Source organism: Spermophilus citellus, assembly GCF_964194105.1.
Source record: "Spermophilus citellus genome assembly, chromosome: X".
NCBI lineage: Eukaryota > Metazoa > Chordata > Mammalia > Rodentia > Sciuridae > Spermophilus > Spermophilus citellus.
The window spans coordinates 78,049,953-78,073,188 of NC_138190.1; the positions used below are offsets into that span (position 1 = coordinate 78,049,953).

Here is a 23,236-nt window from a genome sequence, read left to right on the forward strand (position 1 = left end):
GGTTGGGGATGTGGCTCAGTGGCAAGTTACCCCTGAGCTCAATCCTGGTACAACAAATAATAATAATAACTTCAGAAACTATTGAAATTCATTGAGATTTAACAATATCCTACTATTCTAAACCAACAATGGTTCATTGAAGAAATCAAAACTAAAGTTTAAAAATTTATTAAAATAATGGAAACATGCCAACATTTATGGAATATCACAAAAGCAGTACTAAGAGGGAATAGCTATATCAAAATAGTAAGATTTCAAATAAACAAGCTAATGATGCATCTGGCAGACCTAGACAAGCAAGAGCAAACCAAACCCAAAATAAATAGAAGCATGTAAATAACAAAGATCATAGAAGAGAAAATGAAATGGAGACATAAAATACAGAAGATAAATAAAACAAAGAGTTGGTTTTATGAAAAGATAAACAAAATTGACAAGCCTGTAGCTAGACTAAAAAGAGAGAAGACCAACTAAATAAAATCAGAAATGAAAAAGGAGATATTACAACTAGTATCACAGAAATATAAAGGATCACTAGAGAACATTAGGAACAACTATACGTAAATAATTGGAAATCTTAAAATAATTGGATAATTTTCTGGAAGCATAGAACCTAGTGATATTGAACTATGAAAGCATATAAAGCCTAAAAAGGCCAAAAATCAATTGTGAGATAAAAAGTCCAGGGATGCATTGCTTCACTGCTGACCTCTTTTTTTAAATTTCTTGTATTTCTTTTATTTTTTTTATTGGTTGTTCAAAACATTACAAAGCTCTTGACATATCATATTTCATACATTTGATTCAAGTGGGTTATGAACTCCCATTTTTACCCCAAATACAGATTGCAGAATCATGTCGGTTACACATCCACATTTTTACATAATGCCCTATTAGTAACTGTTGTATTCTGCTACCTTTCCTATCCTCTACTACCCCCCTCCCTGCTGACCTCTTTTTAAGGAAGAATTAAAACAAATTCTTTTCAAACGATTTCAAAGAATTGAAAGAGGAAAATTCGGGCTGGGGATGTGGCTCAAGTGGTAGCGCGCTCGCCTGGCATGCGTACAGCCCGGGTTCGATCCTCAGCACCACATACAAACAAAGATGTTGTGTCCGCCGAGAACTAAAAAATAAATATTAAAAATTCTCTCTCTCTCTCTCTCTCTCTCTCTCTCTCTCTCTCTCTCTCTCTCTCCTCTTTCTAAAAAAAAAAAAGAAAGAAAGAGGAAAATTCTTCCAAAGTTATTCTATAAGGCCAGCATTACCCTGATATTGAAACTAATCAAGGATATATCAAGAAAGGAGATTTACACCAATATCTCTAATGAACATAGATGTAAATATTTTCAATAAAATACTAGCAAATTGTATCTAACCACATAACAAAAGATCATTTGCCATGATCAAGTGAGATGGTCCAACATATGCAAGTCAATAAATACAACATATAATATAAACAAAATGAAGGACAAAAATCATATGGCCATCTCAATAGATACATAAAAAGTATTTGATAAAATGTAACATCCCTTTATGATAAAAACTCCGATCAAATTAGGTATATAAAAAACATACCTCAACATAATAAAGGCTCTATATATGAAACCCATAGACTACACCATACCAAGATCTGGACCATACAAGAATGGCCATTCTCATTGCTCTTAGTCAGCATAATACTGAAAATCATAGAGAAATTAGTCAAGATGAAGTAAACTAATGGCATACAAATTATCCCTGTTTAAAGGTGACATAATTTTCCATATTGAAAAAATTCCTGAAGATTCCATTAAAAGATTTTTAGAATTGATAAAAAGTTCAGTAATATCCTACAATATGAAATCCACATACAAAGATTGGTAGCATTTTTATACAGCAATAACAAAATTGGTGGGGAAGAAATCATGAAAGAATTCCCATTCATAATAATTACAAAAATAAAATGTCCAGAAATAAATATATTTAAGGAAGTAAAAGATCTCTACAATGAAAATTGCAAAACTCATACAAAAGAAATTGAAGTGGATACATACAAAAATGGAAGGACCTCCCATATTCATGGATTGAAATAATTAATATTGCTAATATGTCCATACTTCCAAAAGTGATACGCAGATTCTATGCAATCCTCATCAACATACAATTGATATTCTTTAAAGAACTAGGAAAAAACAATCCTAAATTTCATATGGAGGAACAAAAGACCTCTGATACCTAAAGTAATCTTGAACAAAAAGAACAAAGCTGACTACCTGACTTCAAAATATCCTAGAAAGCATTAGTAATAAATACAGTATGGCATTGGCGTAAACACAAACACATAGACCAATGGAACAGAACTGTGTGTCCAGAAATAATTCCACACATCTACAGCCAACTGATCTTTGACAAAGGTGCTGACACTATGCATCAGAGAATGGATAGTCTTTTCAATAAGTGTTGCTTAGAAAATAGGGTATCCATGTGCAGAAGAATGAAATTAGACCTCTCTTACTTGTTATAAAGAACTCAAAATTGGTTAAAGGTTTAAATATAAGACATGAAACTATAAAAGTACTAGAAGAAAACATAGATTCAGGATATTGGAATGGGAAAGGATTTTTGTGGGGGTAAGACACAAAAAGCACAGGAAACAGAACTAAACGTAGTCAGAGGGAATTCATCAAACTAAAAAGCTACAGCAAAAGAAACAATCAACATACTACAGAGACAACCTAAAGAATGGAAAAATATATTTGTGAGGGATTCATCTACATTAGGTAAGTTTAATACTCAGAATATATCAAGAACTCAATAGTACAAACATCAAATAAACTCATTCAACAATGGGCAAAAGACCAAAATAGACATTTCTCAAAAGAAGACATGAAAGGAGCTCATGGTATATGAGCAAAATACTCAACATCACTAATAATTTTGGAAATGCAAATTAAAATCACAATGAGATATCACCTCACTTCAGTAAGAATGACTATTATCAAAATGACAAAAGATAACACACACTATAGAGAATGTGTGAAAAAAGACCCTTTGAGGGGGCTGGGGCTGTAGCTCAGTGGTATAGCACTTGCCTGACCATGTGAGGCACTGGGTTAGATCCTCACTACCACATAAAAATAAATAAATAAATAAATAAATAAATAAATAAATAAATAAATAAATAAATAAATAAATAAATAAAAGAAATATACTCTGTCCATCTACAACTAAAAAATTTTTAAAAAGGATGTTTGGGCATTGTTGGTGGGGATGTAAATTATTGTAGCCATTATGGAAAACAGTAAGGTCATTCTTCAAAAAACTTGTTATCTGGCAAGTCCACTCTTGGATATATATCCAAATGAAAGTAAATCAGTATGTTGAAAACATATCTGTACTCCCATGTTTACTGCAGTGCTATTAATAGCCATGAAATCGAAATAACCTGTGTGTCCTTCAACTGATGAATGGATAAAGCAAATATACACAATGGAATACTATTTAGCCATAAAAATGATTGAAATCTTTGTCATTCACAGCAATGTGGATGGAACTGTGATAATTATGTCAAATGAAATAAACTGGGCACTGAAAGATAAGTATTGCATGATCTCACACATATGTAGAATCTAAAAATGTAATCTCATAGAAGTTAAGAGTAGAATAGTGGTTATCAGAGACTGGGGAAAATAGCAGGAATAGAGGTATGGGGAAAAGTTGATCAATGGGTACTAAATTTTAGTCAAACTACAGCAAGAAGTTATGGTGTGTGGGGCTGGGGATGTGGCTCAAGCAGTAGCGCGCTCGCCTGGCATGTGTGCGACCCAGGTTCGATCCTCAGCACCACATACAAACAAAGATGTGTCCGTTGAAAACTAAAAAATAAGTATTAAAACAAATTATCTCTCTCTCTCCTTGGTCTCTCTTTAAAAAAAAAGAAGTTATGGTGTGCTAGTGTACTATAGGATGATTATAGATAACAATAATGTATTGTGCATTTCAAAAAGCTAGAAGAAAGCCTTTTGAAAGTTTTCTCCATGAAGAAATGATAAATGTTAGAGGAGATATATATGTTTCATCTGATTTAAACATTGCACAATATATACATGTATATAACATTACATGGTGCCCCGTTATTATGTACAAGTTTATGCTTTGTTTATTAAAAATAAAAATTAAAAAATAAAAATAAAAACACACACATATATTTTCCTTTAAAATATTATTAATTATTAAGTGTGCCTTTATTTTGACTTGGCTCTGATAGGTGTCTCCCCCATTTCTTCAACACATGCCCAATTTTATAGCAGAAGTTGGCATTAAAAATAGTAGTTGACCTAGTGGTTTGGGAGGCTGAGGCAGGAGGATTGCAAGTTAGAGCCTGGCCTCAGCAACTTAGGAAGACATCAACAACTTAGCAATACCCTCTTCCAAAATAAAAAATAAAAATGGGCTGGGGATATGACTCAGTGGTTAAGCACCTTGGGGTGCAATCTGTGGTACCAAAAAATATAGTAGTTGAGATATGGAAATTCCCTTTGGTATTTACCTTTTGGGGAATGCCTTTAATTTATTGGACCTTAGTCAGCTTTTCTTCTAATAATCAACAGAGCTTCACAAGCAATGCAGCTGGTTCACTTGTTGCCTATTATGTGGTATCTGTGGTATAACTGACAGGAAGAAAGCAATGTGAAAGACCAAGAAAAACAGTGAGCTAAGCTATAGCATTTCAGACATTCTGTTCTATGTGGTTGTAAAATTTCATGCTTTCTTTTTCTCATGCAAAATTTAGGTTGCCAGATGTCCTGTGTGCATATGACTGTTCTTTGTGTCTGTGCCATATCCCATTTTCATATGTATCAGAATACATAATGGTCCCTCCATTTGAGCCAAGTCAGACACAGTTAGTTGACTACTGCTGGCATTTGTTCCTGCCCCCTATTTCCCCACCAACCTGGTTAGAATATGTCCCACATTCTCCAAGCTAAAACCTTTCACCAAACTTTCTCATACATCTGAATCACTGTGAGGCAGAATAATAACTGAGGCAAGGTCCTGTTAGTCCTGTTAAATGATGATGGTAGTTATTCCCTCTAGACATTACTCAGAGACTAGTGCAGTTTAACCTTTTAACTCTCAATTATTTTTTTTAACCTAGAAATCATATAAATTGGAAAAGAAAAAAATAACTGCTTTGTGGGTTTCAATTTTTAAATTCAATTCTTTTTTGGTGGAGACACAAAAATTAGTCTGTTGTGACTTGTTTTCTCTAGGTTGGGCTAAAAAGATGAAGAAATAAGCTCCAACTAATTATAATAAGTTATCATCTAGTTGTCATGCTGCAGGAAGAAATTGGCATTGTAGATAATCCATGTTTCTTGTAGAGTGCCATATGTGTGTGTGTGTGTGTGTGTGTGTGTGTGTGTGTGAAAGCTTTTATTTTAAGAATGCTATAAAAATTGCTTAATACAATAATTACATCAAACTTAACTGAATTTTGCTTAGATTGCCCATATAATCCTAGCATAAAAACACTGCTTACTAGAGAAAAAAATCTGTGAAATTAAAATACATTTAAATTTAAGTTTTGGTCCTTGAAGGTTCTTGGGTTCATTATTATGAACACAAGATATTATGATAAAACCTTTTATATATATAGCATTTTCAACTTTCATAATGTTTTTGTAACATGAGTTTTCTCATTTGATGCTTTCTCTAACTTCTTTGGATACAAAAAGCAAGTATTATTATCTTCTAATAAAAGAAATAGGTCATCCATATCTAGCTAATAAATGAAATGTCATACAGCTAGGAAATGGCAAATATAGGAGTTTGATACTAATCTCCTACCCCTGTATTGCTTTTATTATGTAATCTTTGATATCTACTGTTACTAGATTAATACATATCTAATAACTTAAAAACAACAAAGATTACTACATGAATTATCTTTTAAATTATTTATTCCTACAAAACCTTTTAAAACATACTTTTAGCAATATATGGGTATTTTAAGAACTGGAACACAAATAAATCCTCCCATGGAGTGACCATGACTACTCGAGGAATACTTTAATAGTATGATATATGAAATATTTGTTAAAAAAACAAACCCAAGAGAGGTTAAAAAATATAGAGAGATCATTTTCTTTTTAAAGTTTAAACTTAGAAAAGTTAGCTAAAGAGGGAACTGTTTTCTTTTCTGCTGTGCCAAATATTGCAGAATATTTATTTTATTTTTTTTAAAAAAGACCTCTCCACATAGTGAGTCTTTAAAATTTGGAACTGAAAGGAACCAAATGAAAAGGTAGTTTTTATCATTTATGAATCTTTGTCCATTATTATACTATAAAATTCGTGTTAAGGACATCATTATCCTTTATTTGTCTGTGTGTACCTCAAAGCCTTGTTCACAATAATTCTTCAAAATAAATATTTGAGAAAAATTAAACTTAATTTATGTTTAACTCTTTACCTTGATGGTTTGATCCCATCTGCATAAAATCTAAGACGGTAAAAAACTGGGAGTACTTTGTCACTTTTTCTCTTGATATTTTCCATACCCCTATCAAATTACTAAAAATAAACACTAAGCATGTTTTTCTCCTACTTAACCCTTACCTTGTAAGACAGGACAAGGAGAAAGGGAAAACTTTTATTTTTTATGTTATCAATTCCTGACATATAAATTTGTTGCACTAAGTATGCATCAACTTACAGCAGAAGAGAAAAATATACCCATATCTAAAATCGAAAAAAGAAAAAGATTCTAGTCCAAATTGCTCAGGACATAAAATTTGAGCTCCTTAGCCACGTAGATAAGTCTTCAGTTCCTGAGACTTCCAACCTCTTTGTTAAGCTTTATCTCCCCACCTACACCCACAACACACACACACACACACACACACACACACACACACCCTTACTTTGGAGTGACAGGAACTATTTTTCTGAAAACACAGAACATTTTTCTTCCAGCTTGCTTTTTCATTTGCACTTTACTCAGCTTAGAAATTCCTGCCCGGTGGTGTTTTGTTTCCAATGAAGTTCCTTCAAGACCCATTTCAAAATGTACTTCTTCAGTCCACAGGAGAATTAGTGTTCTTTCCTCTGGACATCATACTACTATGCTACACAAAAGTTTCCTCAGTTAAATTGTAGTCAAAGCAAGAATAATGATTCATATTTTATATATAGTTGTAACTCTCTTCCTCTTCCTTTTCTTTCCTTTCCCCCCTATCCCTATGCCTGATGCATAGCAGGCATTCAGTAAATTCTTTTTGAATGAATGAATTAATGACTGATTTAATCAACTGATATTTTTTGTAGGGCAATAGAACTCATGTCTAGTGAATCAATATTATTAAGGTGTTTATTAAAGCGTAATGATCATTTATTCTGAGAAGCTGTGTAGTAAAATTGGATAGAACCCCATATTTGGAGTGATACAGATTAGGGTTTATTTTAAAGATCTACCATTTTCTAGCAGCATGGCCCCTGGCAAGTGACCCCAATTTAGTAGGCTTCAATTCTTTCATTTTTATGAAGGAGCTAATAATATTTACATTGTGGATAATTGAAAAGACTCCTATCACTCAACATGATGTCTGACAAAAAGCAAGTTATGTGGAAGTTGTTAACTTTATCAGCTAGCATGTTTTAGTTTCAATTTGTTATATTTATTGCCACCAAAGAATTTGTTATTTGATCCATTCATGGTGGCATACACCTGTAGTCCCAGAGACTTGAGAGGCTAAGGCAGGAGGATCGCAAGTTTCAGGTCAATCTCAGCAATTTAGCTGGACCTGTCTTAAGATAAAAATTTTTAAAAAGGGCTGGGGGTGTAGCTTAGTAGTTGAACGTTCCTGGGCTTAATCCCTAGTACCCCTCCCCCCCCCAAAAGAAGAATTTAGCATTTGGATATCCATGCTAGCTATATAATGCTTGCTGTTTTTTTTTTTTTTTTTAACCCTCCTAACCACATTGTAACCCTCTCGTGTGGTAATTTTAAAACTGTTGAGAGTACCTAGATCAGTGCTGGCCACACACTCAATTTTTATCTATTAGATTAGAGTAGTGGTTGATGGTGAAGGGAGAGCATTGGATTTGGGGTCAGGAGATCAAGTTAACATTGAGCCATGTTAAGTTTTCTTTCTCTGGGATTCCTTAACAGCTTCCTCTGTAAAATTAAGGGTTTAGTCTTCTTGAATCTTTTCCAACTCACAAGGTCTGTGATTCTATGGTTAGATAATTTATCCTTATTGTGAAATAAAGAATTGCACTTTAGTTAAATAAGCCTGTATATCCTGATAGAAAAAATGTCATGTCCAGGTTTATTAACTAACAATCTCAATTTGACTAAAATCGTTTCAGTTTGAACATAGAGACCTGTGTCCCTTGAATCCTCTCAGGCTGAGGAAATCAAACACAGTTGGTGTTTTTAACTGTAGAACGGTTTGATTAATAAAAGATTTCTTTTTTTCTTTGTGTCTGTTTAAAGATTTTTTTCTCTTTCTCTTGAATTCTACTTTGACAAATAGTGTTTGGTCCTGGGAGTAGGGGTTAACAACTAAATAACATAAAAAAAAGGAAACCCATAGCATACAAATAAGCCCATTTCTCTGGGTAATGATAATTAAATGTCATTGAATCAGTTGCTATGAAGACGGATTTATGTACCAGGAAGTATGTTAGGCTATGCTATCAAGGTTTGGGATGCAAATGATTCTGTCCCTGTATGCAGGCTAAGTATGTCTGGGGGTAAGTGGGAGGGTTATAGGATGCACACCTGGGGAAGGGCCCACATACCACAAGGCTCTTAGAATGCCCAAACATGTTAGACTGTTAAGGAAAGGAAGAGGAGGCCAGTGAGGACTAGAAGAGGTGAAATTTAGGGCTGCACAAAATTTAGATTGGTTATGGAAGTGGCTAGGCAGAGAATTTGAGGAGGTGGCGCTGCTAAGTAAGGCATGAATCCTGCAGGTAATTTTTCCTGGACCTTCAACCTGTCATGAAAACTACCATGGAATCTGAAATGAGGTTGTGTCATTAGTTAAAACACAAAAGGAAATCCACAGATGAAAAAAGAAGTTTAGGGGATGAGGAGGGGTCTGGGGATGAAATCAAGGGAATCTGGGAAATGGAATTACTACCCAAATGGTCCCTGAAGTTTTCCTTCTGAGTTTTTCCTCCTTTTGGGAATTGTCCTAATTAGCGTCCTGCTGCCACAATCTCCTTAAGCCCTCACCACTGGGGGATGCTGGTGGCTGTAAGTGAAAGGGCACACTTACTGTCTAAATTTGGGCAACTGAACTAGGACTAGGACTAGCTAGGACTCTGCTCTTTGGTCAAATAAGAACAAACATACTTACTTCACTGAATTGTTCTGAGTAGGGATGAGATATATTGTGTTGGTAAATGCCTGACATTGTAACTGGAGCATATTAGGCACTCAATGAATGGTAAATTCCTCCCTTGTGTACTTCTAGGATTATACTCATTTATTTGATAATTGTCTAAGTAAAAGGAAGAATCCCATTCAAACTGTTTCAAAGGAAGGTTGCAAGCATTCAGGAAAATTATTAGGAACTGCTTTTACCTTTCTTCACATTGCACCTGGAGTCCCACTCTTTCCATCCCCTGGACCCTGTAGTGTGTGTGTGGTGGGGGGATTTAAGCCAGGGCACTAGCTCCCTGTCAGGTCCACAAGTGTATAAGTTCTTTTCTCTTAAGTTGCTTTATGGGTGTGTCAAGCAGGCAGCATGGCTAGCAGGGCAGGACAATCTGAAAGTATAGGAGAGGTAGCTAATAACAATCTGCCTGTGTAAAAAGCTGATTCCTGCCACACTGTTGCTCATGTGCACTGGTAAGAGCAGATTATTAGGGACAAGTTCTAGGGCAAATTTCCCTGATATAGGAAATAAGACCTTAACAATTTACAGGGAGGGCTGGGTCACCAAGGGGCTGTGATTACCTGTTCCATTGCTCTTCTTTGGTTAATTTGTGAAGTCCAAGATGCTTATCTTCAAAGTTTCTCAATGTCTGTTATTGCTCCCTTTAATTGTAAGAATTTCCTCCCCCACCCCTTCCCTCTCCATCCAGCAGCCTTCCCCTAAACCATTTCCTCCCAGTCCCTCCCCAAACCTTCTTCTGAAACTCACCTCCACTTTCCTCCTAATCCCTCCAAACCTCACCCAATCCCAGCCCCAACCCTTCCCTAATATCTACATCTCCCCCTACTTTATCACCTTATTACCTGTTACTACTCCTGGAATGTTCAGGACCCCACCCAAACTTTGAGCCCTTTCCGATTCCCTCTCTCCCTCCACCATTCCCTTATCCCCCTCCCTCAGCTAAGCCAAGAAATAATTCAAACAAGGGTAGAAATTGCCAATGTTTATTGATTCTTTTAAAAATATCACTTGTAAATGAATTTTATTGAAAAATGCAATTTTATGCTAAAGAAAACCGATAAGAAAAAAATTAAGTGGATCTAACAGCTACGATTTTCAGTATTAGTTTCTAATATCTATTCTCATGCATATTGTTAGTATAAATTGTAATTGAAATAGCCCCACATAATGTAGGGGTTGGGGGGGGGGAGGGAATTCATGCAAGGTAAATGAAAAAAAAAAAAAAAGAAAAAAGCAGCTCAAAGTCGTCAGGTTCAATCCATGATCCAAGAGGCAGGGTCGTTGTACAGGTAGCCTTAGTTCATAGCCAGAGGTTCAGTGGAAGATTCAGAGCAGCAAATGCTGATGACAGCTGAGGTAACAGAAGACAGGTTTCCAGAAGTCACTAGGACCCAGGATCTACCCAGCAATTATTTCATCACGACGTCTTCTATTCCATCTGTGCCTGAAGCAATTGTAGTGACAATAACGTGATGGAAAGGACACAGTGCGGGTACTCCACTCGATGTTTGGGTCGTGCGTTTCCAGCCAGTGGATTCCAAGAATCAGAGGGTACCTCGGAGCATGGATAATGTCAAACTGGAGCTCTTCAACATGGTTTCCAATTTTGACTTCAACAGGTGGTGTTTCCTTGGTTATGGGTCCATTAATCAACGGACGTCCATCAACGGTTTCGAGCATCAGAGGAAAGATGTTATTGCGGATGGGCAGCTTCTCTCGAAGAACCACGGAATGGTCAATGCTGTTTCTGTAGGAGCCTGAATCCACCATTGCTTGCTCAAAGAACTGTCGCCTTCCCAGTCGGATTTCAACAGTCAGCCATAGGGTACGGGACATGGATATTGGAAGACAGGGGGACGCATATTTGTAGATTGGCCCGCCCGGGGTCCCCCTTACCGCCGGGCCTCGATGTTTCCCGCCTGCTGAGCACGTTGTGGCTTGACAGGGCAATCTCTGGCGAAATGACCAGGATGGCCACAGTAGAGGCACAAGTGGCCTTCACGGCGGCGGGCCCGTTCAGCTTCACTGAGGTGTGGACGATTACCCACAGCTTGCGCAGGCTGATTTTCAGCTGGTGGACTCTCAGGCCTATCTCTATCTTTGGAAGGGCTTGCCCCTGGTGGGTCGGGATCAGCCTCACCACTCAGCTTCTCTTCCAGACTGATACATTGAGTGATCAGATTAGACAGGCTGGTGACTGAACTTGTGAGACACAGCTCATTCAGGATAGAACTGGCAAGCCCTTCTTGAAATTGGATGCAGAGAGTGCTTTCATCCCAGTTCAAATCTTGAGCAATAAGGTGGAAATGGGTTGCATACTGGTGGAGAGATCCCTCCCTTTGGCACAGCTGACGGGTGTGGTAGTTGGCATCTTCTAGGTTTTCTGGATTGTCAAAAGTATCCAGGAGCACTTGTAAGAAACTTTCAAATTGCTCCAGCAGGGGGCTTTGTATATCCAGCAAGGGCTGAAACCACCTTCCTGCCTCACCTGAGAAGCGATTGCCAATAAAGCTCACCAGGGCTGCTTCAGTGGGATACAGGTGCCCTCTGACTCTCATGTAACTACTCAGTTGGACCAGGAACTCAGGAAGCTTCTGGGCATCCCCATTGAAGGCTAAAGGGTATTCTAGGGGGAAAGCAGCAACCTCTAACCCACTGGAGGCCTGAGGGAACTGTGAGGTGGCTGATGTATCCACCACTATTAAGCCTTCCAGGGACTCCTGGGGTGGTGCTGGGAGTTCTAGGAACTCCTGGGTATCTGAAGGATCCAGGGGCTCCTGGGACACCCGAGGCTCCAGAGGCTCCTGGGGAGCTGGAAGCTCAAGGAGCTCCAGGTGTGCTGAGGTCTTCTGGCATTGTGGTGCCTCCTGGGATTCCTCAGCACTTGGGGGATGTCGGGGTTCTGAATTCTGGGGCTCCTGGGACGCTGAGGTATCCTGGGTGCCTGAGGGCTCCCAGGGCTTCTGGGCCTCCTGGGGCTCCTGGAATGCTGTGGGCTTCCAGGTAGTGAGCTCCTGGGGCTCTGTGGGTCCCTGGGGCTCCTCATTCCCTGAGGGCTCTTGGAGTTCCCAGACTGCTGGGGTATCCAAGGACTCTGGGGACTTCTGGAGTTCCTTGATCTCTGGGGACTCCTGGGACTCCTTGGTCTCTGGGGGCTCTGGGCACTCCCAGGTTGCTGGGGGAGCCAAGACCTCTGGGGGCTCCTGGGGCTCCTTGATCTCTGAGGGCTCTTGGAACCCCCAGGTTGCTGGGGAAGCCAAGGCCTCTGGGGGCTTCTGGGGCTCCTTGATCTCTGAGGGCTCTTGGAACCCATAGGTTGCTGGGGGAGCTGAGGTCTCTGGGGACTCCTGGGGCTCCTTGATCTCTGGGGGCTCTTGGAACCCTGAGGTTGCTGGGGGAGCCCGGGCCTCTGGGGACTCCTGGGGCTCCTGGATCTCTGGGAGCTCCCGGGGCTCCTTGATCTCTGGGGGCTCTTGGAACTCCCAGGTTGTTGGGGGAGCCCGTGCCTCTGGGGACTCCTGGGGCTCCTGGATCTCTGGGGACTCTTGGAATCCCCAGGTTGCTGGGAGAGCCTGGGGCTCTGGGGGCTTCTGTGGCTCCTGGGCCTCGGAGGGCTTTTGGAGGGGTTCATCCCCTTTGGCTGCACAGGCTCTCTGGAGCTCTGGGATCTGGGCCTGGAGGGCAGCATTTTCTTCCATCAGACGCTGCACCTGGGCCTGCAGAATTTCGTTCTCCAATTTCAGAGCAATATAGGAGGCAGCTAAGTCCTCTACCATCTTTTGAGGAAATGGGCTTGGTTTGGCAATTTGCTACCAAGAGAGATTGGGTGGGTGCTTGTAAGGTCTTTTCTGAAAGCCGCTCACAGGCAGACGTCAGGCTCCGTGAGTTTTCCAAGGGGTGGGGATTTGGGACCCGCCAAGGCTGATTACCAAGAGGTCACTGGGAGCCTCTGGAGCTCAGCAAGGGGAGGTGTCAGATACACTGTGAAGAGAGTGGGAGCTGAGGATCAGAAACTGTGGAAAGCACTCATTCAACATAAATCAGAACAAAATCTGTCCAACAGTGCTGGGTTTCTCTTATCACAAGTTCATGTTTATGAACTGGTGCATAGATACTGGCTCTGGCCCCATTACATTTTAAGAATAGCACCTGACCCAGACTTTGCATGTCATTTTTGCATTCTTAACATTATATCAGAAGCAATTTCTCCATATTGTTTTGTTTTACATGGTCTTTAATTTCAAATGTCTGCCTAATATCCCAATGCAACACTTGGATTTTAACAGCTGCTTTCAGTGACTAAATCAAATATTTGAGCAATAAGGGGATTTTAGGCTCTGTGGTGGGCCAACCCAAAAGATATTTTTGGGTGACTAGGGTAGGAGGTAGGGGACAGCTCTTTCTGACACCTCAGAAATCATACCGCATAAGTAACCACACATGACCAACCCCAGGAGAAAACAAGCAAAAGTTGACTAAATATATATACATGTATATATGCATATATATATACACACATATGCGCTCAGCAGACACATGCATATTATTTATAAAATGCCTCAAAATAGTTAAGAAAATAATCTTTATAAATGTACATTACCATTCAGAGACTTAGTGCAGGAGCTCGGCTGTCTGCGTACCCATCGCTGAGGAGGGAAGTGTGTGAATGGCTGTGGAGGCTTGCCTTTTCTGCACACACTGAACTCAAACAAACACACCCACTCCCAGAACACGTTCCAACTCTCCTCTGTAACGTAGCTATTTCGAGTGTGGAAGAGTTTTTTTGACAGTACCTCACAGTTCAGAGCCGCAAGGAAAGTAGGATGCTGTGCTGATGTGAAGCAGCCTCGTGTACTCTGTCCTTGGTTACCTTAATAAATATTTGGCCAGGAAATTGGGAGTAATACCACTGCCCTTGTGAAAAGTTGCAAACATTTCTGAATGACCACAGCGGTTTGAGACTTGATTTTTTTATGTCTGTCTCATGTAACCTACGCTTACTTTATCCACATGGGGCCATTTGTTTAATTTCCACTTAGAGAGCAGCCTGCAGCCCTTCAGCCCCTTCCCCTGCCCACCTACTCAGTCTTAGGATCCCTCTTTGTAATGTTTTTTTGGAATCTTTACCATGGACAGACCTAGGCTAGGTTTAATAGGGTAAGAATATGTGGGAGGCCACCTTTTTTGATGGGTACTTGGTTGGGGCAGTCTTTCATATCCCCTGACACTTTCTGAATATCCTGGCCCAGGGTTCTCAGACTTTCTTGAGTCACTCTGGAGCTCCAGGCAGCACCCATGTAGACTGCTATGGACTGGCCTCTTGCAAAGTGACCCTGCTTAGTACTTCACTTTCTTTTCTCATGCCAGATCACAATTATACCCTGGGCATGAGCCATGTGGCCATTTTAGGCAAGGCTCAGGGGCAGTTATTTTCATCTCAGTAAGGAGTGGGGTTGGTGGTTGTATTTGGCCACTTCAAATCACATATCAACTTCGACATGATCTCAAGTCTCCTTTAAAAATGGTCAATTCCACATTGGTCAGCATAATGAAATAAACTCTGGAAATGGAATAAGCCCAAAACATAACAAACTCACAACCTGGGCTAGCTGAACCTGAATGTGGAGGTCTTGAAAAGTCAAGATCTTTTTCAGTTTGAATTTATTCTCTCCCTCCCTTTTAATGTTTTCTTTTCTAGAGGTGTACCATACATAAAAATACCACCATCAGGGCTGGGATTGTGGTTCAGTGGTAGAGCACTCACCTAGCAGGGGTAGGACCCGGGTTCGATCCTCAGCACCACATAAAAATAAAGGCATGGTATTGTGTCCATCTACACTTAAAAAATAAATATTAAAAAATACCACCATCATCAGGGAATGATGTGCTCTGTTGATGCTAATTTTTCAGATATATGAAGCCTTCCTTCCCTTTGAGAAGCCAAAACACTATTGTTTACTTTATGAAGAAATCAGAGAGGTATCTGAAGCATATGTTACCTGTCCTTATCCACTATTAAGTAGATGATTTTGAACATAATTTGATCTATTTTAATTGTTTGGGGTCATACTTACAGAAACCCACCAGTTTCACTCTTGTAATACTCTGTTGCCCTCTGAAAGCTACTGAGAAATATGAAGCAGTCTGTCTCCAAATAAAAACTTACAAATTGCTATGTTTTCCAACTTCTTTTATTTTCTTTTTTTTTAAAGAGTGAGAGAGGAGAGAGAGAGAGAGAGAGAGAGAGAGAGAGAGAGAGAGAGAGAATTTTTTTAATATTTATTTTTTAGTTCTCAGCGGACACAACATCTTTGTTGGTATGTGGTGCTGAGGATCGAACCCGGGCCGCACGCATGCCAGGCGAGCGCGCTACCGCTTGAGCCACATCCCCAGCCCCTTCTTTTATTTTCTTATTCCTTTATATTTTGCTAACCTTTTGATATCAAATAGCCCTTCACATCACTACCTATAAGCCAAGTATACACAAACTGGGTAAATTACTTAGCTGCTCTAAAATTTAGAGTCTACACCTCAGTTTATGAGGCTGTGAAATGGAGCTTTTAATTGTATTCAACTTTTCAGAGTTGTCACAAAGAGGCAGTGAAATGATGTATGTAAAAGGCTTAGAAAAATATTTGGCTAGATGCCCTTCAATAGATGAATGGATAAAAAAAATGTGGCATCTATACACAATGGAGTATTATGCAGCACTAAGAAATGACAAAATCATAGAATTTTCAGGGAAATGGATGGCATTAGAGCAGATTATGCTAAGTGAAGCTAGCCAAGCCCTAAAAAACAAATGCCAAATGTCTTCTCTGATATAAAGAGAGCAACTAAGAACAGAACAGGAAGGAAGAGCATGAGGAAAAGACTAATAGTAAACAAAGACGAATGGGGGGAGAGAAAGGGAGAGAGAAGGGAAAGCATATGGAAATGGTAGGAGACCTTCAATGATACACAAAATTATAAGAGGTTATGAGGGGCAAGGGGGAGGGGGGGAAAAGGGGAGAGAATTGAACAACAGCAGAGGAGGTAGAGAGGGAAGATGGGAGGGGAGGGGAGGGGAGGGGGGATAGTAGGGGATAGGAAAGGTAGCAGAATACAACAGTCACTAATATGCCATTATGTAATATTGTGAGTATGTAACAGTTGTGATTCTGCAATTCAGTATGTAACAGTTGTGATTCTGTATCTGGGGGTAAAAATGGGAGTTCAAAACCCAATTGAGTTTAATGTATGAAAGACGATATATCATGAGCTCTGTAATGTTTTGAACAATCAATAAAAAAATATTTGGCAGCTAGAGACACCCAACAATGTTTAATAATAGTGACAGTAATAATAACAAGCTGTAGTAGCAATAAATTCATTATAATTTATTCTTTCTTATCATCAGTGAATCAGAAAACTGGATTGGTGAACTTTCTCGAATTGTGTAGGAGTTGAGCAAGGGCTCTCATATGAATAAATCTATAGCACATGGATTTTAAAGTATTGATTTTTTTTTTTTTACCCCTCAGGAGCTTTTATCTTTTCTTCCTGGCTAGATTATGGATGATTTAGTTTACCAAAAAATTCTCTAGAATCAGAACTGGAGGTACCTAAGCAGGAAGATGAGATGATTAACATGGGGATTGTGGAACAGCCAAGATAGATGTTTAAAAAGTCCTTTGACTAAAGCACTGAACGGTGCCTTGCCTACAGGCATATTTATTCAGTGGGTAAACACAGTGAACTTTCTTCCCCCACTCCCCTCCACTAAACAGCAAAGACCAAATTCAATGTCTTTTGGTACAAGTTCCAAACTGCCTAAACATCGAGAATTATTCTCTTTTGAGTGGAAAGAAAGAGCTATACTGACTTTTGTCAAGATGCCTAAAGTGGTTTTAATATCCTGAATTAGTCATGTAAGAATAGGAAAGTAATCACATCCAAACTCTCTTCATGTTTCCCCCACACTTTAATCCTACTTTTTACACTCACAACACAATGGAATTTATGGAGCCCTTAGAATGGTTAAGAAAACATTTTAAGTAAATAAAATTTTGTTAACTGGGCAAATGAATATTTCAGGGAAAAAAGACAAGTATGTTCATTTAACAGATATGAAAAGGCTGCACAATAATAAGAAATGTTCATGCTCAGTTATGTTAATAAGATACATATGTTGATTGTTAGCTTAGGAAGAAAGAGAAGGGAAAGGCTGAATGAGTTGAAATTCTACTTCGTACATTCCACTAAGAAGCATAATTTTATTTTGCTAGTAAATGTACAATCTGAACATTTTTAGGTTTCTGCAGGGGTCTTCATCCCCCAAAACTGACTGTGATGCATTTTTAAGCAATTCAGGCTCCTAGCCTTCCTTCTCCTTACCCTGGAATATAATCAACAGGACACGTTACCCCATGGGTCTCTGGAACAATGCCCAGCTACCCCTTGGGGGCAGTCCCACCCTGGTGTCTGTTTTGTTCAACATGTTATTCCTATGATTGCGTTAGAGTTTGAAGCACTTTCTTAAATTTAACCCATCACATGCTTAGGACAGATTGAAACTTCATTATCAACAACACACAGTAACACAGCACTGGGGTGCTGGGAGTTCTTTTGGAAAGCTGAAGATCTATTTATGCATATGACTAGGATCCAGAGCACCTGGTAATGAAATGGAAACAGAGTCTATCCCAGGACAACTCTGAAGAAGTCAAAATTTGTCACTCTTTCCTATCCCTTTATGACATTTGTCATCTTCTTACTTTATTTCTTTTCCTATACTTAGGAGGTCTTTCCTCTTGAATAGCTGTCACTTTGGAAACATAAATCCCTACTGAAGTATACTATCTCATAGGGGTTTAAAAGGAAATTTCTTGAGGATGTTTGTTTTTTTCATAGGGTATTCTGAGAGACTGCAACTCCTTCAAGACCCTTCTGTTAAGAGAGATATCCTGGGGACAGAGAGATCATTTTGGCATCCTTTAGGTCACAGCATGTTTTTGGTTTCCTAATAAGGAATCTTGTGTTAGCATATTTGCTTTATGAGTTAAATGTTGTGGTTTCATTGAACCTTAGTGATGTGCTAACCAGGGTGCCTTAGTTAAGAGCCAAGGCAACCATCATTGAAGCCTAACAGGAGTATAGGAATCCTCTGTTATAATCCCACTCCTGGGGAGGCACATATTGTAGGGAGCTGGCCTTTTCTATTTCCTGGACCCCTACTCTCTGGGCTTTGCCAATATTGGTTGACCCAGAAAGCAAAATAAGTCTGAGCTGATGGTACCAAGAAGGCAGGGATGAGAGAGAAGTTGATGGAGAGGGAGGAAGAGAAGGAAATGGAGGAAGAGGGATAGAGGGAGAAAAACAGGGAAAAGGGAGCGGGGGGAACAAAAGGGGATGGGAGAAGGAAAGATAATATCAGAAAGTTTAGAAAGAAGCTCAAAACTTGGCATATGTACACTTTGATCAAAGGTAAAATTTAAATTTATGGTTCATCATTTTAAAAATAATGTAAAATGTGCTTATCTTTTGGATGCTAAGTCTTCCCTCTAAAGGTCTTAGGTTATGGGGTGACTAAGGAGGAAGGTGGGAGTATAGAGTTGGATGATGCAGCAGGAGGGACAGAATCCAACCTTGTAGTTGTGCTGTGTACAAATGAGATAATAATTTTTAAAAGTGCTTGTTAAAAATGTGCTCATAGAAAGAACACAAGCTTTGAAGTAGGGCAGGTCTAGGTTCAACTCCCAGCTCTGCTTTTTACTAGCTGTGTGATCTTGGCCAAGTTACTAAAATTCTCTGGGACTCATTTTCCTCATCTGGAAAGTAGAAGATAATAATAAGTATTTACTGAGTTGCTGTGAAGGTTAGAAATAACGTTAGTACCTAAAAATAGATAATTACCAAGTTGCAGCAAATGATAAAAATCATATTGATAGTAAAAGAGATCATTGTTGATTTTGAAGTCAGCTTATCTAGTGTAGCCAAACAAAATTCCTCTCAACTTTTTATATAAACCCAACTGATTGCTCCAATACATTTGTCTTTCCATAAAGTAAACTCACATTCCTTCCTTCTCACTCTTTCTACAGTAGTTATCGAGTATGCAAGCAGTTAAAGGTATTGTGTTGCAGTTGCTGCATGCATATGTGTGTGTGTGTGATGTGTGTTTGGTGTTTGTGTGCTGGATGAGGAATACAAAGCTGAATTCATTTGGAGCTCTTTCTTAAAGAATTTACAGGCCAGTGGAGAAGGCAGAATTCGTACATTAGTATAAATATGTAGATACCTGCTGCTGCTAAATGTCATCTGAGACAGTGACAGATAAACCCTGTCAAGGTGGAAAGAGTGAGTGAGCTCCTGCATATGGTGGTGGAGAGGAGTAGGGAGAGAATCTGGGAAGGCTCAGTAGAAGTGGTGGCTTTTGAATGGGCTTTTGAGTTGGACCTTGGAAGAAGGGTAAGATTTGATCATCCCAATATGGGGTAAAATTAGAAAAGTACATTCTCATCAGAGGAAACAGCAAAAACAAAGGCATAGTGGTTGGGAACTGCAGCCTGTGTACGAAGAAGCAATAATTCAGCTTGGATGAAGCCTAGGGTATGTGAAGGAAGAGTATGTGTTCATACACATAATGTGATACAGAGCTATTCAGACAAAGTTGAATTTGGCAGAGACATGACAGTAAATGTGCAAATATTTTAAATATCATTGGTCAAGAAATATGTGATACTGATAATTCCTAACTGCCTTATATATCTTGTTAATTTACTAACCTCCTGGTACTCATTATCATTCCCTCAAGAATACCTGAGAGGTTTTTAATCTGCTCTATCAACTGATCTTCCTTCTTAATATCTCAAGAGCTTTCTAATGCATGCTTTCTTAACACCCTGTAATTCTGACTCTGATTTCCTCCCTGCTAACCCTAACATGGGCCTCTTGGTTTAGTTATTTCATCTCAATCACTTCCTCTAGCAGCATATTTGCATAAACAAATTCCATTTTCCCATTTCCTTCCATTCCATTTCTGTCATTATTTTGTTCTTTGTCACTACTGTATTTGATTTTTCTAGCACAGCTGGATTATCTAAAACTGAGTTTCTGTTTTTGTGTATACCCCCGACAGAAAGATAGGCCCCTACTTATTCTCTGATTATTTCTTGGCTGAAAGACTAGAGCAGAAAATATCATTAATGAGGAATCACATCAGATTCCTGGAACATTTGTATTTTCTTCATGCATGCCAGCAGAGCAGATTCTACCAACATGTGCAAATGGGAAAGATTACACTGATGAATTATTTGTCAAGGACTGAAAAGGCATTTTGGTTTTCGTAATTTTTAAGAGAGCAGAGAAATTTTTTTCAGTTGCCTTTAAACAGACCATGTGGTACTTATGGGGGAATTTTTTGCTTTCAGCAACTGTGTAACTTAGTTATGGTACAATATAATCACTGTGCTGCATTAGGGTGACTGAAAAGGTAACACAGTTTGAAAAATAAAGATTTTTAATTTAAAAAGAACTCTATGGAAGGCATTTCTGACAAATTTCAAAAAGATATTGTTAATCATCTCATTGTGACTGTAGATAGTGGGGACAGAGGGGACTTTTAGTTTTCATTTCAAAACCCTCCAGGAGGCAGTACCATCCTCCCTCTCTGGCAATGTTCATTCCCTTCACATTTATATCTGCCTAGACTTGTTAGTCTCTACATTGTGCTACCCACACAGCACATCTATAATATCTTTGTTCTTGTGGCTATAACTCCTATCTGGCTTTCTACCTTTAGTAATCTGATCTATCTTTTTAACTCATCTGAGAAGCTGCTCTTCCAAGTAGTTCTACATGATTTCCCTAGTTCACAACTACCTCTTTCTCTATCCTGTGCTAATTTGCAAATGCAGCCACATTGACTATTGACTAGTCTCATGACCTAATTATTTCCTGCCTCAATATCCTCTGACCAGTTAGAGAAGCTGTATGATTTTGTAGCAATTTCTCTGGGTGTGTTTCCTCATCTAAAAATGAAGGGTGTTGAATGATTTCCTCAGTTTCTTCTAACTATCTAGGATTCACATATTTGTGAAAGAGCTTTCGAAAATTCTAAAGCTCTATACAAGAGAAACTGATGTTAGGATTGTACTTTTAAAATTCCCCATAGTTCTTACATTACCAGGTAAAATACCTACATCTCTGACAAACTGTACAAATCATCTTAAAGTTATTTTTAATTTTTATTTTTTAGTCGTAGATGGAAACAATACCTTTATTTATTATATGTGGTGCTGAGGATTGAACCCAGTGCCTCACATGTGCAGGCAAGTGCTCTACCACTAAGCCCCAGCCCCAGCCCAATCATCTTAAAGTCTAATCAAAACTCTACTGTTTTGTTTTGAGCTAACTTTCAACTTTCAAAGAAAAAAGGGAAACCTATTTTTCACAAATTAACAGATTTGCACATTTTTCTACTGTTGGCAGCTATGCCTTTTATTCTCGAGCTGAAAAATCACTTGAACATATTTTGATTAAATGAAGAATTGGCATTGGTAACTCATTTAAATGCTCTGCTTCATCAAGTCTGATAATTTAGAAATGTTCTGATATCATATTTTGATAACACATCCTAGAGAAACTAACTTCTCAGAAATGATAAATAATATTATTCCCATTCCATGAAAACAACAAGAACAAAACAACACTTCTATAGCACATACTAAGCACTGGGTACTATACTAAGTTTTTTACATACATTAACTCATTAAATTCTTACAAGAACAGAATATGGTAGGCATTTCCCCCTCCATTTCACAGATGAGAAAACTGAGGTCCAGAAAGGCTAAATCATGTGCCCAAGGGGGTTCTATAGTTGGTAAAAAGCAAAGACTTCATCTCAGGGAGACGCTCTTCAACTCTGCCCCTAACTTTCATTATGACCATGGATAAGTTCCTTCTTTTCTGAGCCTTATTTCCTATTCTGGAAATGGGGAGACTAGACTAGTCAGAACTTACCCATGGCCACCCACAGGCTTGATGTGGCCTGCAGATATTTTGATCAGTTTGTACTTATTTCAAATTTGATTAAGAGTGAGAAGATTCTACAAAAATGATCCATATTTTCAATTTCTTTTGAAAAATTGAGAGATCTGGATATACTAGTGCCACATTCCTACATGGCAATGACCAGCAGGAACTAAATACATTCAGGGAATTTCCTTTAGCAGGGGAGCACACCCTTGTTTTCAAGAATCCTACCACTCATTACTGCTTTACTCTTTTGGTTTTCTGTCTGGCTTCTTGCAGATATTTGAGCCTGAGTTCTAATCCCTGATATATAGTTTTTAAACTCCCCTCAAGCTTCAACATTTAATGCTTTTATGTGTAGTAAAAAATACTGTAGTTGCTACTAAATGCACAAGACCATGGGTGAATCCCAAAGACTTTATCTTAAGTGAAAGAAACCAAAAACCAAAGAGAGATACTGTTATATGAAGTTCAATAACAGGAAAATTCAATCAATAGTGCCGTAAGTGTGAATAGTAACTATTTTGGGGGATAAGGGTATAGCCACTGGGAAGGAGCACAGGAAACTTTCTGAGTTTGAGTGATAGAAATATTCCATATGTGATCTGAGTGACAGTCACATGAGTGAACACATATGTAAAAGGTCATCAAAGATTTGTGCATTATACATTATGTGAATTGCATATGGTATTTTGAATAAAGTACTTATAAAACAATGTGTCCAGTGATTCCCATATGCTGGTTTTCAAAGGGTGGCATCAGAAAAATCTGACATGTTTTATTAAAAGAAGATTTCCAGGACCTGGGGAAAACTAATGTTCTACAAT

General features: G+C 38.7%; 1 protein-coding gene across 1 annotated transcript; it reads right to left on the reverse strand.

Annotated features, from left to right (window-relative positions):
- Positions 1 to 11,285: 11,285 nt before the first annotated feature.
- On the reverse strand, positions 11,286 to 14,099 carry RTL3 (retrotransposon Gag like 3). Its single transcript, XM_081278151.1, has 2 exons — positions 13,996 to 14,099; positions 11,286 to 13,376 (listed from the first exon to the last, which is right to left on the reverse strand). The coding sequence occupies exon 2, from the start codon at positions 13,169 to 13,171 to the stop codon at positions 11,288 to 11,290; it is 1,884 nt and encodes a 627-aa protein (XP_081134277.1). The 5' UTR covers positions 13,172 to 13,376; positions 13,996 to 14,099; the 3' UTR covers positions 11,286 to 11,287.
- Between the last annotated feature and the right edge of the window lie 9,137 nt (positions 14,100 to 23,236).

Bases quoted from the DNA above. Each gene is read 5' to 3' on its own strand.
- RTL3 (XM_081278151.1), bottom strand. From the start codon at position 13,171: ATGGTAGAGGACTTAGCTGCCTCCTATATTGCTCTGAAATTGGAGAAC.